Source organism: Neophocaena asiaeorientalis, unplaced genomic scaffold (assembly GCF_003031525.2).
Source record: "Neophocaena asiaeorientalis asiaeorientalis breed wild unplaced genomic scaffold, Neophocaena_asiaeorientalis_V1.1 scaffold221, whole genome shotgun sequence".
Lineage (NCBI taxonomy): Eukaryota > Metazoa > Chordata > Mammalia > Artiodactyla > Phocoenidae > Neophocaena > Neophocaena asiaeorientalis.
This window is the reverse complement of record NW_020173766.1, coordinates 1,624,531-1,642,619: the sequence shown is the minus strand read 5'-3', so window position 1 is coordinate 1,642,619 and position 18,089 is coordinate 1,624,531. Positions and strand designations below refer to the sequence as shown.

General features: G+C 48.2%; 1 protein-coding gene across 4 annotated transcripts in view; it reads right to left on the bottom strand.

The window, feature by feature from the left end:
- DHX30 (DExH-box helicase 30) overlaps positions 1 to 17,959 on the bottom strand; it is a 32,612-nt gene extending 14,653 nt beyond the window's left edge. The window contains exons 1-8 of one of the 4 annotated variants that reach the window (XM_024751361.1): positions 17,780 to 17,959; positions 15,817 to 15,911; positions 15,039 to 15,145; positions 13,921 to 13,975; positions 9,002 to 9,097; positions 7,857 to 7,885; positions 1,817 to 1,947; positions 1,072 to 1,182 (exon numbers count right to left, since the gene is read on the bottom strand). In XM_024751361.1, coding sequence (XP_024607129.1) covers positions 1,072 to 1,182; positions 1,817 to 1,947; positions 7,857 to 7,885; positions 9,002 to 9,097; positions 13,921 to 13,975; positions 15,039 to 15,063 — 447 coding nt within the window. In that variant the 5' untranslated portion in view covers positions 15,064 to 15,145; positions 15,817 to 15,911; positions 17,780 to 17,959. Of the gene's footprint in view, positions 1 to 1,071; positions 1,183 to 1,816; positions 1,948 to 3,749; positions 3,985 to 7,856; positions 7,886 to 9,001; positions 9,098 to 13,920; positions 13,976 to 15,038; positions 15,146 to 15,816; positions 15,912 to 17,779 lie in introns of those variants that run through there. The other 3 variants (XM_024751363.1, XM_024751362.1, XM_024751360.1) reach the window with 3 other exon arrangements.
- Between the last annotated feature and the right edge of the window lie 130 nt (positions 17,960 to 18,089).

The window sequence follows — 18,089 nt, the reverse complement described above, 5'->3', positions numbered from 1 at the left end:
CAGCCAACAATCACCAGGCGCTATGAGGATGTGAAGGGAACCAGCAACCATGGCATGGGCTATGATGCTGGAGTGGAAAGAATGCAAACCACAAGCACGGAGAGCTGTGTGCAGGGAAGCAGGGCCTGGGGAAGGGATTACAACGCTGAAGAATTTTTTTGGCTGTGCCGCGCCGCTTGCGGGATCCTAGTTCCCCCAACCAAGGATCGAACCTGTGCCCTCGGCAGTGAAAGTGTGGCATCCTAACCACTGGACTGCCAGGGAATTCCCAAACACTGAAGAATTTTTGACTCTTACAGAAAAGAATCAGATGAGGAAAGATCTGAAAATTAAATAAAAGCGTGGGAGACAAGATGGAGGAGACAGAGAGGACAGAGAAAAGAGAAGTGTCGTGTGGGAGCCCAGGACAGGAAAAGGGATCTTGCCTCCTCAGACCCAGGAGGAGCAGTGACAATGAAGGTCTGTAGACCATGAGCGGGAGAGAAGCTGAAGGAATACAGCTCTGTCCTTGTCAAGAGTAAAGACCTAGGAATGTGAGGAAGATTCAAGGTTGGCACAGCCATGAAGGGAGCCAATTAGGGATGGAAAGAAAGGCTGGGAGCAACAAGGAAGGTCTAGGAAATGCTGTGCAATCAAAAACTGAAAGCAACCCACGTCCAACCACTGGGAAGTGAGAGAAGTGACTATTATTCTTCCATTGTAAGTAAGAGAAGACTATGTGACTACAAGGAAAAACCTAAATACATGAAATAACAGGGAAAGAAAAACAGAAACCGAAATAGAAGTCTCACCATGGTGCTGTATAGAGGGAGTGTTCTCCATAAAGGGGTTCTTCTCTGTGGTTTTTGAAACCACAGAAAGTAGATAACTACAGTGGCAAGAAAATAATATTAATCTATTCCGTCACTGGCTGAAGCAAAAAAGGAACCACAAGGTGGGAAGGGCTTAGGACAGTTGAGTGGTTGAACACCCTGCCAACCTAAACCTAGGTGCAGCTGACACCAGGAAAACCGTCACTTCAAGCAGTTCTCAGGAGGGAGGTCTGCATGGTCTTCACTAGGGGAGGGTCACCTTGAACAGCTGGCAGGCCGCGGCCGCAGCCTGCCTCTCAGCGTCGATCTTCTTGCTGCCATAGCCTTCTACCTCCACGCTCTTGGGCCACTTTATGTGGAGGGTGACTTTCTGAGGAAGAGAAGAGAGAATCAGGACCCTTGCCTCTCTAGACTACAAAGTTATAACAAATCACATGGAGAATCAACAGCAAAGCCGTAGACCTCACAGCAGCAGGCCTGAGTGCAAGACAGAACCCCAATCCCATCATTAACTCCTTGGAAGGCTCAGACTCCCCCACCCTCAAGCCACTGTCCCACCTCAAGCTGTTTTGCTTCTTCAAAGTGCCATGTTCTAGCCAGAGGGCAAGGTGGGACCTATCTTTATCCTTAAAAATTTTCATTCAGAATGGTTTGCCTACATGCTTCCTGTGGGTTCCAGGACCTACAAGACTCTGGGAGCAGGAACTATCATCAGCTCTAACCCTCTACAGTTCCAGTTAGTTGGAAGGGACCAAATCCAGGGCCCAGTACGGAGGCCTATCTTACACAAGATGAGAACGTCCCACTTCACTTGCCCACGTTCCCCTTCCCTAAACCAGGCTCTTCTCCAGACTTCACTTTGCTCTGAGATTCTCTGCTGACCATTCTCAATTCAGAAAACCCACTCTATGGCCTCCCTGACAAGAAATCTGAGAGAGAAAAGAGCAGCCAGTCTCCTTCCAGAGAATCAGACCAACATGTCTCCTTGCCACCAGCAGAGTTACCTTTTTCTTTGGTCCATTTGTGTGCACGTAGACCAATTTGTCTTTTGCATGTGAGATGCCAAGGGCTCTTCCAATCACACTGTTGAGAAGATTTTTGGGCTGTGGAAACTCTTTTAATAGGTCCCTAGAAGCTAAGAGAATAAGAACAAAAGCATTATAGTTGTGCTTTTTCTTCTAAAAACTCCATGGGGTGTGTATCAGGACAACCCTGGACTGGATACTGAGGATGTTGGCTCATGATCCCAAACCACCCAGGAGCATCTTAAAAAGGAGGGAGAATGACTTCAGGGTTTACAGAGGACAGTAGGGCTAGAGCCAATGCACGATCATCTCCTGAAAGAGAAGGGCCAACGCCCCCCACACCACAGAGGGGAACCAGCCAGGATCCTCTTCCCCACCCAAGCTCCCAACTTAACACATCAGCTACAGAAGCCTAACATGGCAACAACCCCCCCAATCTGATGTCTGAAAGAACGCACTAAACAAAAAACAAAATCGACCACACACACACAGTGGAGATCACGACAATGCAAGGCCCCTCCTAAAATAACAAACACACAACAGGGAGGGTTGGCCACGGAGTCTGAATACCAGGCCCCAGTTCTCAACTCTACCTCAACACCGTGCAAAAGGCCACCCCAGAGCCAGATTATGTGTAGGGACACTGATTAGAGACCTCCTTAGCTTAGACATGGGTATGAGCCATTCCTCCCGGGAGTTCACTGCAGTGAACCAAGTGGAGGCAGGATGCATCAAACACCGTGAGAGATTTATTGCACTTTGGATCAATCCCAGAGCACAAATGGGTGAGATGTCCACCTAGAAGCAGCTTGTGCCAAACACTGGACTTAGACCATGAAGAAGCCTGCTGAGAGTGGCTGAAAACTAAAGGAAGAGCCCCAAAGCACCAGAGTGGGCCTTCAAGAGATGCAGAGTCAGAGACCAGCAGAAGGGATGGGAAGCCTTTTCATTCTCCACCCACAGTCTCTAGCATTATAATTCAGCTCCAAAAAGTAATTTTGTAGGGGGTACATATATGCACCTGTACACCTGCATGCATCAATCATAAGTCACCTGGGGAGCTTCTTCACAGCACTGCCCACCCTGATCCCCCCAGGGCACCTGAGAATAGCAGTGATGTTAGGCAAGTCTGTATTTTGAAAAAGCTCCTCCAGGAGTTCTGCTGTAACTCTGCTGCCTGGGTTGAGGCTATTTCCTTGGAGCAGACTCCTGTGTCATCTGGCCAAGAGGGAGGATTCTGCCTGGCCCTGTCTCCCTCTAAATGTTAACTTGTAAAGCAACTGAGAATCGAGTAGTCGAGAAACAGTATGTAAGCAGACTCAAAGGGGTTCCATCCCACAGGAGGACCCAACTTTAAGTAACCCACTAGACACACATATAACAGCAGACGTGCCCTGGTACCCCCTCCAGCTCTATAGGGCAAAGGCTAGCTCTCTCTGTCCATCCTTGATGGGCATGGATGCTCTTACCAGTTTCATTTCCTGCACCATTCAGGAGGCACCGCGCTGGGGTCCACTAGAGTAATCATTCTGTCTCTATTCGAGATTCTGAAGTCTCAGATGTATTTTGAGCTTTTTGCCTTTCTCACAACAGCGAGGATGTGCTTAACCTTGATGCTCTAACCCTTGACCACGGACCTGGCAGGAACTGGACGTTTACCTGTTTTCCCGAACTCCCTTGTGGTACGCACCTCTCACCTATTGTTACCAAGTGCAAGCTCTCCAGTCCCAGAACCTCCGCGCTTGGGGACCATTTGGGCCTGAGCCGTGTGAGCTTTACAACAGCAGGGCTCCGGCCCGCCACTGAATGGCGGTCTCAGCCATACAAGAGAGGGCCCGACCCCAGCCCGCGCCCCTAGCTCTGTCATCCCCCGATGTCAAGGGCGTCGCAGCCTGGCTGCCCCTGCCCTCACCGTTCACCATGCTTCCGTCGCCTTCCCCAGGCCCGTCGGGGGCCGCCCCCGCCTCAGCCTCAGCGGCCGCCTTCGTGCGGTCGGGGCGGATGCAGCCTGTCGAGAGGCCGCGCGGGCGTCCCTGTCGCCCGGGGGTGTAGGGAGCCAGCGGCCGCAGGCGCGGAGAGACGCCGGCGGCCAGCACCATGAGCCTCCTGGCGGCCGCCATCTCGCTCCCGCCCGCCCCCGCGACTCCGTTGCCCGGCAGGGACAGGGCAGAACGGCAGGAGCGAGCGGCCCGGGCGCCGCGCGCCCCCTGCCGGACGGGCGGACCCGGGACCGAGCCGGCATGGCTCCCGCCCCACGCAGCCCAGGGCCTCCAGCGCTGCACGCTCCAATCAACCGGTGGGCCGACCAGACCAAGGCTGGAACCCTGCCGAAGTCACTCCCCCAGTAAATCCAACCCACAGACTCGTCATCTGAAGCTGAGGCAGGAAGAGAGAGTGGGGCTTCTTGGGAAACAGTACAGGCCTCAGCTTAATGTCCATCCAAGGAAATGAACTTGAAGTTCCCTCTAGGTCCTACCCATTGCGGGTAAATACCTCCCACATGCCCTTGCAAACTGGCCTGCACTCCCGGCCAGCAGAGCATAAGATCATTGCTAAGCTGGGGCACAGCCACCTCATTTAATGGCTTACAAAGTAAACCTGGTGAAGAATCTGGAGCCAGGACAGGGAAGACCTCTTGAACATAAGCAAACCAGGTTTACTCTCCAGAGCTGGAGTCAAAGATGTAAAGTACCCAACTTGGACACTATGCCCAAGAATTGAGCTGTTCCAGCAGTGAAAGTCTGAAGCTGCTGTTCTGTGCTTGTTTGAAAGCCAGATGGAATTCTACTTCCAAACTACTACACCTGGGTTCTGGCCAGGCTCATTCCTCTTCCTCTTCCTCTTCTGGCACTGAGGAGCAGGGTTTGGGGTCAGGTGGGAATCAGACTGGATCTGCATGTTGGGGCAGCGGCGGTGACAGCAAGGGCCTCAAGGTCTCAATCCCTTGGAAGGAGGCCTTGGTCAGAGGTTGGCAGTGCACTTGGGGTGCAGCTGGCAGTGGGGGGCTGTTTGTTGTTTGTTTTATAATTCTAGATGTGATTCCGATGATCCCCTGAAGAGCTTGTTAAAACAGTACTGGGAGCCACCCTCCCAGAGTTTCTTAGTCATTAGGTCTGGAATAGGGCCCAAGATCTGCATGTTTAACAAGTTTCCAGATAATACTGAGGTTGCTGGTCTGGGATCACACTCAGAACTGCTGGCCTATGGCAAGAACATGGGATTTGAGTCCTAACACTTGGGCTTAGCCCCAAGTCTATCACGTGTCAGCTGTGAACCTTGGGCCATTTTATCACTGGGGGAAATTAGGACAAACCTGCTCTACTCATTTGGTATGACTGTGGTTAATATAAAATGGCAATGTTTGGAAGGGGGCTTTGCAGAGTGCTCTGATAGACACGCCTCTGCCCTCTGAGATCTGAGACAACAGGGGACAGGTCCCTTAGAAGCAGAGCCAGAGCAAAATGGGGCAGCTTCAACTCCTGCTCCTCCATTCCCTCCTCAGTAGGTTTTTAACCAGGAAAGGGCAAAAAAGGGAAGGTGGCCCTGGCAGCAATGGTCTGACGTCACAAAGGGTCATCACCATCCATGTCAAACACCCCTACCCAGATCATCCATATAGGGATGGCAAGACCCTTGGGGCAGAACATGATTTACAAAGGCTTTGAATTTGGCCAAGTGGCACTTTAATTTGCCAAAACCTAAGGCATCCACCCAGCTTCAGGAGTACTTTTCAAGGATTGTTAGCAGCCCAAGTTCCCTCAAAAGAATCCAGAAGCTTAGCAAGCCTGGGAGTGGCAGCAGTAGCTGAGGCCAAATTTTGAAAATTATGGTGTCTGAAAGCTGAAGGAGGCAACAGCCTAAACCTCATCTGCAAAGCAGGGCCTGGGTCTGTCTTGGTGTTTCAGGAAGCCCTCAGAATAGCACTCTGCTCTGACAGCCACTTAGGCTAAGGTTGAAATGCTATGATTTCATGGATTTGCTTCCAAAGGGGCCAAAGGGGAAAGATACACACAAAGTAAGATTGTCCATGAGCTGTTCATTGTTCAAGCCAGGTGATAGGTACATAGGGATTTACTATACTATTTTCTCTATTTTAGAAAACATATTTCAAACAGATATTTGAGATTTTATGTAGAAAAAAAAGGTCAGGTGATGCCAACCAACTAGTTGGTTCTCTGAACGCTCTTTTCCTATTTCATTTACTTCATCTGGGTTCTAACAGCTGGTGTCACCTTGAGCATATATTTCACCTCCACAGACCTCATTGCCTTTTGTAAAATGAGGGCAACTCTTACACCAGCTCTTGGAACCATTCTGGTTCTGTGATCTCCCCATTGGTCTAGAGCAGGGGTGGCCAAAATGTAGCCTGAAGACCAAACCCACCCACTGCCTGTTTTTAAAAACAAAGTTTTATTGGAACATAGCCATACTCACTTGTTTCTGTATTATCTATTACTGCTTTCATGCTATAATGGCAGAGTTAAGTAGCTGCAAGGGAAACCATATGGCCTGCAAAGGCTGGAATGTGTACTCTCTGATCCTTAAAGAAAGTTTGCTGACTCCTACTTTAAAGGACCTTGAAGAAAGTTAAAGAGGCTCAGGCATGCCCCTGGTTCCTTTCCACCAACATTAAGCTTTCTCTTCCACTCTCCATTCTTTGGGGAGAGAAAGTTGACTCCTCTGCCTGTGAAAAAGGAGGGAAGTTCTGAAAAAAGGAAGGGTTTACTGGCTCAGAGATCTCACCATCACTTCTGGATCAAGCACAATGTCTGGTACTCAAAGTGCTAAACAATGACATCTAGAAGCATGGAATTAAGGTTAAAGGATCTGCTGAATACACAGGAGGATGTTGTAGGATTCTAAACTTTGGAGGCCCCAGGAAAAAGCAACAGGAGGAAGCCCAAGACAGTATGGACTTTGGGCAGACCAGAGAACTTGTGGAGGGAAAGTGAGAGCGACCACTGACAGCTGAAAAAACCAGACATCTCAGCCAAAATTCTGTCAACTTAATCATAGTTAGATATTTTATGGATGGTCAAAATGGCAAGAAATGGTCCACCTGGCTGGCAACAAGAAAGGTAAAGGGAACCAAAAAAAAGAAAGAAGAAAAAGAAAGGTAAGGGGACCTACAGGGGCTGGGTGGCCACCCCGACCACCCGACACATTCTCACGTCTCTCCCATCCATGTATGTATAGCCCCAAGGTCCCTTGAGGTAAACCACCACACCAAGAGGTGACACGTCTATATCAGGGAATGGATAGGACCAGTCCTGTGGTCCCCAGAATTCTGCCAGAAGGCGTGTTACTCCATGTTGCTTTCTAGTTGCTCTACATCTCAGATCTGCACGGGTGGGGAAAGATTCGCAGGGGACGGTTAGGGGCAAGTTTCTTAATTTATTCACCCTTTACTTTGGAATGTGGCCTTGGTAAGAGGTTGGCCATAGAGGGAAGGGTAGATTGGGAAAGGAGGTGATATTTTTTTCCAATTCCAAATCTGACTCTGATGGGCACTGTAACCTATTTAAGTGGCCACTATTTTCTGAGCATTGTTTTCCTATTTGAACACCAGAGAGATTGTTTCTGCCCTGCACTTCCTTCTTCCGGACAGAGGTACCAGCAAAGCCTGCAGGGAATCAGAAAGCATGGCAGAAAGGTCCAAGAGTCACGTGGACTAAGAGATTGTTGCTTCTGTGATAAAGGAACAGAGGCAAGAAGGCTTTATAGCTTAAAAAAGAAAGAGAAGGCAAAGATACATACACCCAGATACCTTCTGGAGGTGGAGCTATGAGGAGACAATCAGGCTGGGGGGCAGGGGGAGGGGGGTGTCTGTCTTCCTCTGGGGAAGACAGTGCAGGTCTGTTGGGATGCCTCACAGGGAGCAGCTGCCCCTCCCAAGAGCAGCAGCCTTCTCCTCTGCATGTGCTCAAGGAGGCACAGCCTAGCCATGCTGCCTGGTTAATCCCAACTAACCGTCTTTAAGCTTAGCCAAAGCACATCTGACACTCTCAGAGCCACTCACCTGCCATGTTGGAAATGTTAACGTTCAGCCTTTTCGAGTTACAGGGCATTTTAAGAAAGAAAGAAAAAAGGGCAATCAACTCTTGTTTTGGCAACGGTAGGGGGTGGCATTTCTTTAATACCTAAGTCAAATGGTCACGGGGGGCCAGAAGTACTTATTTCTATACTGCTGTCTACAGTCAGGGCCACTGCGGCAGGAGGGCAGTGCATGTAGAAACCACATGGGAACACGGCAGTGTGTGCTGCAGAAACTGAGGTGCTGTGTGTTCCCCGCACCCTTCCTGAGCTCTTGACCTTCAAAGCACTTTACAGACAGAGCCTAAAGTGGACATGCTGTCTCCAAATAAGGCAAAGACTCTTTGAACTATAATAGTGTTCTTCCACTAAAAAACTGAGGGAGGCGTGTGAACAGGTGGCCCATGGAGTTGGGAAGAGCAGCTGTCAGGACAAGAGGCCATCAGGAGCACTGGTCTTAGCAGACCTGGAAAAGATCTAAGTCTGAGGGAAGAGAAGAGACACTCACGGGCAGAGATGCTTCTCTGGGTCCTATTACTGGCCCCATCCCTGGGTACCAGTGGGATCTGAGGTCAGCTGTCACCTGTCAAGGAGCTCTGACATTCTCCCCAATCAAAAGGACAGCCTACCTTGCCAAATGGACTGAGAGACAGATTCTAATGTCAGTAAAGTGCTTTGAGGTGCTGGGGGAGATAGGGAAGTGATTTGTCGGGCATCCCCAAAGCCTCCAAGATGGGAGGGCACTAGGCCGAGTCAGGCTCTCTGTTCTGGCCCTGCTACAAGCACCCTGAACTTTCTGAGGCACCTGAGCCAGAGACTGCCTAGAAGGTCCAAGCCCTCTGATTCTCCACACTGGTGCCAGACACCCAGACTGAGCCTAGGCTTTATTCCTGGTCACACCAGGAGGCCCGATGAGACTGCAGGGTCTAAGCTAAGTGGCCAGCATCATGAAATAACCCAGACCTTTCCAAATGATGTCTCCTCCCTGAGGGCTCCGAGAGCTCTGGTAACCCCACTACTCCTCACCCACTTTCCAGAGGCCTATAGCCCTGGCACCCGGGGTCCTGCTGCCACCCACCTCCCCACAGTCCCTGGACCAACCTGGTGCTGGAGGCATGGCTCCTCCCTTACCTCGAGAAATGGTCCCTCCAGGGGCAGGGTTGACACACATGGGTGGAAGACGGGGTGGGGGAAGTTTGCACTGACGCTGCCTGTGCTGGGCCCGATCTGGGGAAAGAGAAAGGGCATCAGGGTGACATGTTCTCACCCCTCACAGTTACAGACCCCTGGATTGACTCACCCCAGAGCACCCGTGAGGAGCTCTGGGCAGCAGAGCTGCTGGACCGTATCTGGAGCCAGTCACAGGTTCTGAGAAACAGTGCCACCAATGCCACACAGAAAGCAGGCATTGTCTTATACAGACATGATACGTGACAGCCTCGTACAGATCCCTTCTTGGCTCTCAAAAAAGCCCTCAAACTCTCCCTGTTTTGTTAGCCACCCTCCATGAGTGTAACGCCCATCCCATGTGCTTCTCTACAGTCTCATGGTACCATGCACATCACTGGGGTTCTTCCACTTATCTGTCCTCCACTTACGTAAGCTACCCCTGTATCTGCTATGGGTCCCCCATATAAGCCACCAGATCTCAAGTTATTCTCTCCCTCTAAGAATTGGTGAAAGAGGGACTAATTAACTGCTGGTGTCCTCCCCAAGAGCCAATATCAGATCCACCCTTACCAGCCTTCTCCTTCTTTCTAAAAGTTAATGATTTACTATTCCAAATATTTCCATTCATTTGGAGACTAAATACTACCCATCAGTGGGTACATAAAGTATATTTTTAAGGAGCTCCAAAATTTTGATATACATGAACTAAAATTAAGACACTCACTGAGTGTTCCATGGGAAGGTGGAAATGTATGGCTAAGAAAGGTTTAAGATCTTTAAAAGCACCGAAATGGTGAAAACATCAGATAATCACTGGTCTGGGGGAAAAGATGCAAGAGCTCTCTGCTCTCTCTGCCCCACACGTTTTGGTATAATAAATGGGGCAGGAAAGGAGCAGGGAGAGACAGTCATACACACTCTACACACTTGAGCAACAGCCTGTAGTGCTAAAGTGATGCCCCTTTCTATAATGCAAATTAGCTCATGTACAATTGGTAAATGGGGGAACGATATCAGTAAACATAAGAACCCTTGGTTCAAATCTGATTTTTTCTAAGGCAAGGGAACTAAAAAGCAGGAGTGGAATGAAAATGTTCTGCAGGAAAAGAAAAAGCCCCTTCAGCTATATTTTTTAAAAATTAAAATCAAGTGCCTGTAGGGAATCGAGGTGGTAGATACATGGGTGGTCACTATACAACTTCTTCAACATTTCAGTATCTCTGAAATTTTTTCATAATAAAATGTTAGGGGAAAGCAGGTACTTGCACTCAGGTCCCTTCCTCCACATTCCCAGCGGCACACACTCGTTAATGGCTGCCCCACTGGCTCAGAGCTCCACCTCCACCTGCGCTGTCTCAGCAGCTGCCAGTTCCATTCTAATTAGAAGGCTCAATGTACATTTGTAGCATCCCACTGAGCTGCCTGCTTTGGTGGTCCAAACCTCCTTCCCAGGTACCAATGCCTTTTTTGTCATCTTCTGGTCATAAAGTTGCAGGTGTACAGCCTCAACTCTATTTTTCCCATAAGCCCTCTTAAAACATTGCAGGTGTGTGATTTTGCAGAAAACGTATATACTGTTACAGAAGAAATGTTGTTACTTCTGGAAGAAAGTGCCTAAGATCAAGGTTATCTTGGAACTAATTCTAGCTCTGCCTTGAAGCTAAGGTTGTAAATGACCAACTCAACTTCTCCTTTCCTGTTTGAGGAAGGTCTTCATTCATATCCAAGGATGCTGGCTTGAAAAAAAAGAGAATAAATGATTTGATGATTATTTTATCTCCGTAAGCATTTTCAGTAACTGGGGGAAGGTTGTTACAATTCCACAACAACATCACTGAGCCCGCTTCTGACCACTGGAGCTGGAGGAAAATTGCACATTCTTGTGGTTGATACAGTATTTTTCAAAGTTTTGTGCTGACTGTAAAAGACTCAGCTCGCTCTTTGTGGCCTGATTCTGATGACATTACAGCTGAGAGACAAGAAACCTGTGTTAAGATGCTGGCGAAGGCAATAACAGGTTACTTACCAGGCACACAAGTGTTCTAGTTGGGAGGCGTTGGCAACTCTGTTTAACTACATAATAGGAAAGATGGTAGCCCCAAGACCCAGTGGATCACCATGCACAATGCTGCAGGGAATTGCTAGGGCCATTACCTTCAGAATCATCAAATGGCCCATTCCATTAAGATCGTAAAGCCCTGAGTGCCAGAAAGCATCTCTGAAACACAACTGTCTCCACCCCAGTGGCTTGTACACAGCAGGTGCTCAATTTTGCAGCCACACAGCATACTGCATGTTGAGGCCAGGCTGTCACTCTGCAGAAAAACATGGGCTACAGGGCTGTACCCCAAATAGATCAACCTACTATCATTTATTAAAGGCCTGCCAACCCATGGCTAAGGGCTGGGGACAGACTACAGCCAAGTGCTTTTCCTATATCATCTCTAAACTTCACTATACCCCTGAAGATAGGGGCTGGGAAACAGGTAAGTTTACACCTTGTTAGTGTTAGTGGGGAACAGATTTGAACCCTAGCCTGTCTGAATCAAGCTTTATACCATGTTAAATTTTCTCTCAAGATTCACAATGCCCTAGGGAGCTCATAATTTCACCATGAGGAACAAAGAAATACATAAAAACTCCATAAGAGATAAAGAAGTCCTATACAACAATAAAGTGTCACAAGGCCACCCATGACCAATTGCCAAGGTCATGATGCAAACCACAAAAGAAACCAGCATTCATAAGACAGGAGAAGGCATTCAGCCTTACAGCCATGAAAAGACAGGTTTGCCTGAAGGAAAATATTCAAATCAGCAACTCTTTCTGATTAATGCTTTTCCCAGAGACCTTTAAGCATAAAACGGTTCTTGGTAGAAACACAAAACATTTACCTGTGTGGAAAACAAGGTCCCAAATCAGACTCTGTCCGATTATTATGTCCTGAAGCTACTTAATACCATGGATTTGTGAATTTACCAGGTGTCAGGCCCTGTTCTAAACTCTTTACACATAGTAACTCATCTGATCCTTGGAACAACCCTATGCCCACTTAAATAGTAAGGAAGGAGGCACAGCGAGGCTCGGTCACCACCCAAGCCTCCTTGGCCAGTGAGAGGCAGAAGTGAGATGTGAACCAGCCATCTGGGTCTGCATCTTTGGCTCAGGGAGGTCCTGCTGCCTCCCACTAAGCTGAGTGCTGACAGTGTCACCCCTGAAGGAAAACGTCTTGAAGAAATCAATTTCCAGCCTAGAAAGCAAAATCACAAATGCTAGAAAGGAATTTTGCCCCCAAAATTCTCTCATCTGATACCATTTCCCTGTCACAAGGAGGAGGAGGACTGTGATTTTATTGGGCTCTCCATCTCTTTATGAAATCAATACTGTTAATTCAGATGCTCCCACCAGGAGAGAACCTGTCTTCATCCTTTTACAACTGGGTGGACAACAAAGCCCACTGATGAGGAGATAAACACAAAGCAATTAAATGTACTTAATTTTCAGCTCAAAAAAAAAATGTGCTATCCACACTAAACTCAAGTTCAATGTTTCCCTCTCCAGACACAGTTAACCAACACAACGAGGATGACAGATTAATTTTTTCATGCAATACGTAAACAGATCGAGTGGCTGAAGACAAACAAGGAGACAGGAAGAGGCTGCTCTGAGACCTGGAACATCCAGCCTCCTTCTGGCCCCATTCAGTGGGTTACATAGGGCACCATCTGGCCAAGGTTTTCCAGGCCTCTACGAACATAAGTTGGAGAGGAGACACAACTGGGAGGGTCTTTTTCATCAGCAGTTATGGATGGCCTGTTATGGTTCTCATTTATTTGTAAAATGTGCCCAGCTTAGGAGGCTCAGAGTCAGCTTCAATACAGGTGACAGAGGCCTTTTACTCTTTATTCCCTTAAAGAAGAAAAGTCCTGCTCCTATCTAAGATATACAACGCCCTTGGGATCTGGCCCCTTCAAGCCTTCACCACCTATATCTCTTCTTGTAAGCAGCCCTTGAATGCTACCCTCTTGCCCTGCCATGTCTCAATTCTGCTACTGCTTATGCAATCCTCTCACCTCAGCTGCTGGAGGGTACTGATTTCAAGACTTGCCACAATTTCTCTAACCACTAATATAAAACAATGACTCAATCCATTTCCACTAGCTTTTATTGAGGTCTGTCGTGTGCAAAATGCTATGCCAGGTACCATGGATAATAAAAGAGCACAACAGGCCCCGGCTGTGGGGAGCTTCTAATCTAGAGATGCAATGAGTAATTCAGATAGACTAAGCACGAGAAAGTACAGATGTGGTGCTGAGGAAATCAGAGAGAAGAGAAATTGTCTTTGGTTGACAGAATCAAGAATGGCTCATGGGGCTTCCCTGGTGGTGCAGTGGTTGAGAGTTCGCCTGCCAATGCAGGGGACACGGGTTCGTGCCCTGGTCCAGGCAGATCCCACATGCCACGGAGCGGCTGGGCCCGTGAGCCATGGCCGCTGAGCCTGCGCGTCCGGAACCTGTGCTCCGCAACGGGAGAGGCCACAACAGTGAGAGGCCCGCGTACCGCAAAAAAAAAAAAAAAGAATGGCTCATGGAGGAAATGGTGTATAACACTGGCCCAGAAAAACAGTAGTATTTCAATAAGCAGCGAATATGCAGGAGAGGGTATTCAGGGAGAGGGGTGGCAAATGTACACAAAGGCCTAGACAAGGGGTGGCAAGGATTATAAACACCATGCAAGAGGAAGGCTGAGAAAGGACTTTGGAAAGTCACCCAAAGAGGGGGGTCCAAGGACTACACACTGGTGAGGGACTTTCACAGCCTTCATAGCTGCCCGTCACAGGGAGGAAGGGCCTGAGGCCACAAGCACAATTACATTCTTACCTTTTCTGAATGAGTCCAGGCTGAACATTTCTGGCCAGGAGGGAAAGCTGGAATCCTAAGAAGAAGGAGGGCCGAGAGGCAATGGTTAATACTCATGGTCCAGGAACCCACAGAGAAGATTTCAATAACACAGACAGCACTGTCCAGAAGACAAGAAAAATGAAGCTCTTCACTAATGAGCCCCAACTGCTCCCAGTCTTAAGGATGGAAGGGCCATCTCCACTACAAAGTAATTACATGTCTTTGTTTCTAATTGAGAGCTTTCTTCTTTTCTCTGTCTAAACTCCCTGATCCCTGCTAAACAGAAAGGGATGCATTTCATCGTGAGAGACATATATTTCCACCTCATCACAATACTTGCAGTTATCCTGGGACGTGTAGGAAGAAATGAAATCCTACATGGACCCCTTTTTTCATGTGGCGTCAGGAAATGGGAATGATGATTGCCTTATGGACAAACTGGTGTACTGGGCTTTCATAAAACCTAGTCAAGCCCCTAGGAATGGGACTTGACTGACAGTATCAAAGAGTAACTGTAGAGTGATTCAAAATAAAAAGCTTTTCATGGCGGAGTCTCTATGAAATAACAAATATTAAGTTAAGGTTCAACTGTTGGCCAAAAATTTTGCTGCATTTTGCTCATTAGTACATTTAACTGAGGAATATACCTCGAGACTTACACACACACACACACACACACACACACACAAACAAATAACACCTCTGGTTTAACAATTTTGTTTTAAAAAACACTCCAACTCACACTTACAGATTTTTTTTGTTCGTTTGTTTGTTTTGTTTTGTTTTGGCTGCCCCATGCAGCATGCAGGATCTCAGTTACCCGACCAAGGATTGAACCCATGCTCGCTGCCGTGGAAGCACGGAGTCTTAACCACTGGACCACCAGGGAAGTCCCTACAGACATTTCTAATACTGTAGTACTCTTGGGTTGGTGCAGTAATCCTATGTGGCATTAGTTTAAAAACATCTACACAACATTTTAGCAAATCATGATGATGTCCAACATTACTAGGAATCTAACGGGGCCTACACTCCTGTTCCTGACTGCTATTCCCTCTCCTTCTCAAATCATGGGGAGGTGGGGGTGGAGGGCTGACCTGGGGACGAATCTTTCAGGTCCATAGCAGGTCTGCCCTGATGGCCTCCTCTCCCCCAGGGATGCCGGAAATTTCAGCCGATAGGATATGGTAGCTCAGAGAGAAAACTTCAATACAATATCAACAATAATACAATTTACTTTAATAAGTTACATTCTGTAGACTCCTTCTATCCAAATTAAAAGAAAAGGAGTGTAACTTGAGATTCTAATTTTAAAGAAACTTTGAATATTATAAAATCTAAAACATCTAAGCGATTATTATTTAAGAAACAATACTTTCTTGCTAAGAAGTTTTAAGTTCATTTGCTCGTAAACAGACTCTTGGCTTTTTTAAAAAGCCCCTGATCCTTTCCACGCCAACCAAAGCTCATATAACACTATCTTTTCATGTATCAGTCTTAAAAAATATACTATGAGATTCAACATAGGATCTTTTAGAGATATTTTACAGAGCTCTAGAAAATTTCATAGAGATCTAAAAGAAAACCACCTTCCTGGTTATACAGTATTATGTTAGAAACCTTTATGGTTTAGAGTTTCTCTAAAATAATCTAGAGATAAGTTAAATAATATTATGCCAAGATTTCTTGCATAATGAAACCTAACTCCAGACAGAATCACTATGAGATGATTCAAGGACAGAGAGAGGGTATAACTTAAAATGATGCCCTTTGTCCAAGACAGTCACAAATGGATTCAATACATGCGTTTTGCTTTACAGTGTGGATGGGCATGAGACCCACCACTACTTTGTGTGCATGGCTAGATCAACTTACCTTACAAGAGCAGTGACAGTCTCAGATTTTGTGGGCTTTTGAACTGGAGCTGAATTCTCTCTTTGCTATTCCTCATCACGAGGCTGGGCCTCCTCCTGGGAAGTACAATGCTGGGTCACTAAAGTGATGGCCCCCGCAGGGAAAGAAAGTTGCTCCGGACCACTGAAACTCATCTACTAACTCTGACAACAAGGACAAGTTATGTTAGTGGCATGAAACACACACAGTACACTTTGGCCTCACTTCAGGACCTGCCATGACCCACTCTATACCCATCAAATTGTGAGCTGCCCTACATCCGCACCTGTAAGATACCAAGAAAGATATGTCATGGTAAAGAGTGATGTGTAGTCCCAAAAGCATTTTCTCCAAGCCCAGAGCAAAACTTACTTCAGTTTTGAGTTCTACTCCCATCTGACTATAAGATGAATCGATCTAAGGTAGATAAAGAAGCTCTTCCAGACTGGGAAAATAACAAAATTGAATGCTAAGTACCATTTTTGTAGTTTACAAAGTATTTCCACAGACTTTATCTCACTTAACCTATGCAACTACCCAGTGAGGTAGGAAATATCCTTCCCAGAGAAGGAAATTGAGGCAGATTTTCCCAGAGAAGTTTACACAACTTGCCCAAGATGCTATAACTGCCTCAGGGCAGAATGCAAACCTGCAGTTAAGGTACTGAGCTCCAAAGTTTTCCATGCTTATACCATACCACTTATTTCCATGATATCATGCTGTTTCCATGATATCATGCTGTTGCCTATTCATTCTTTGAAAGAATATTTTATACTGACCTCTTCAAAGGTTGAAAGAGGAAAGAACTTTGATAAACTCTGGATCACGATTCCATAAATTAAAACACTTTGAGAGTAAGTATCTTTTGGGTAAAGGGACAACCTACATAGGAAGAAAATGCAGCAAAGGATGTACTTCCTGCACCTAAAACAGCTACATAAATAAAGACCACTATATAAATCCCAAATACTACATCAGGAAAAAAAATTCTCCCTCCTGGAAACTCCAAGACTCCAAGATTTAAGTGTAAATTATAAAATGTAGTCAAGACCCACAATGACGGCGGGATTACCGCCTTTAAAGAAACTGCAAGGGAAACCATCAAAGTCTCATTTCGCTCTGGCCAGTAAGTTGCAACCAAAAACAGGTTGAGAATCTGCAAGTAGCCATCTGCAGTCCACTTGCTACAGCGTATGACAAGCCCCTGTGGATGGGGGCTGCAAAGTGGACAACCTCTGCCTTGCAAAATCACAATTAAGGTGACCAGTGTTGCTACACGAGGACTAATTAGACAGCATGCTAACGCCATACTCCTGGCTCAGGGGCTCTGAGGACCCCTGGGACTCCAGTTCACTGCAAACAAAGGACCCAACATGCATTAGGTCTTCCCCTGCGAAATGGGGCAAGTCACCACCAGCAAACAAAGAACACCTCACCCCTTGGCCTCCCCCAGTGACAAGGTCGGTGCAAAAGGGGGCAAACCAGGGGAGCCAGAATGCATCAGGCCTCTTTGTGGACGAACAGTCCAGGCGGCACGGGGGCAGACAAAGGTCCCAGGGCACTCCGGGGGCTTCCTCCAGGCCCTGCCTCGGGAAACAGAGCATCCCCTGAGGCGGAGGCGTAGTTGCGCCAATGAAGCGGCCTCTCCCGCGGCCCCCGCGGTGCCCCTGGCTACGAGGCCCGCCCTGGCGGACTGGTCTGGCCCCCGCCCCCGCCCCGGCGCCATGGCAACAGCAGGCCGAGGCCTGGTTGCTCACGGCTCGGCCCGGCCGGCTTCCCGGGCAGGCCTTGGATGCCCGGCCTGCTCCTCCGGCCCGCCCGCTTCTCCGCCCCACTCTCCGCCAAGCCGGCGGTCGGACCCGGACCCCTCCTCGCGCTGACCACCCACGGCCGCGGGAAGCTCCTCAATGGGGCACGAAAAGGGAGAATCAAAAGCCCAATTCACCTGTTGTTACAGATGTGAAACAAGCCTCGGTGCACCGCGCATGAGCCGCGGGCCCCCCCCCAACCACGGCCGGACTACAACTCCCACCAGCGGCGGCGCGTCCCCTTCCGGGTCCCGTGGCGGAAGTCCCGCCGGCCGGCGGCGCTCCCCGCCCTGCGCCCCCAGCGCCGCCTCCCGCGCTGGACCCCGCGTCTCTGCGGCTCTCGATGTGGTCCCTCGCCTGGGGCCCGCAGTGGCAGCCGAGGGCTCACGCCGCCGAGCAGCCAACCGGCGGTGAGACCCCGGCGCGGAGCCCAATGGGGGACGGCCG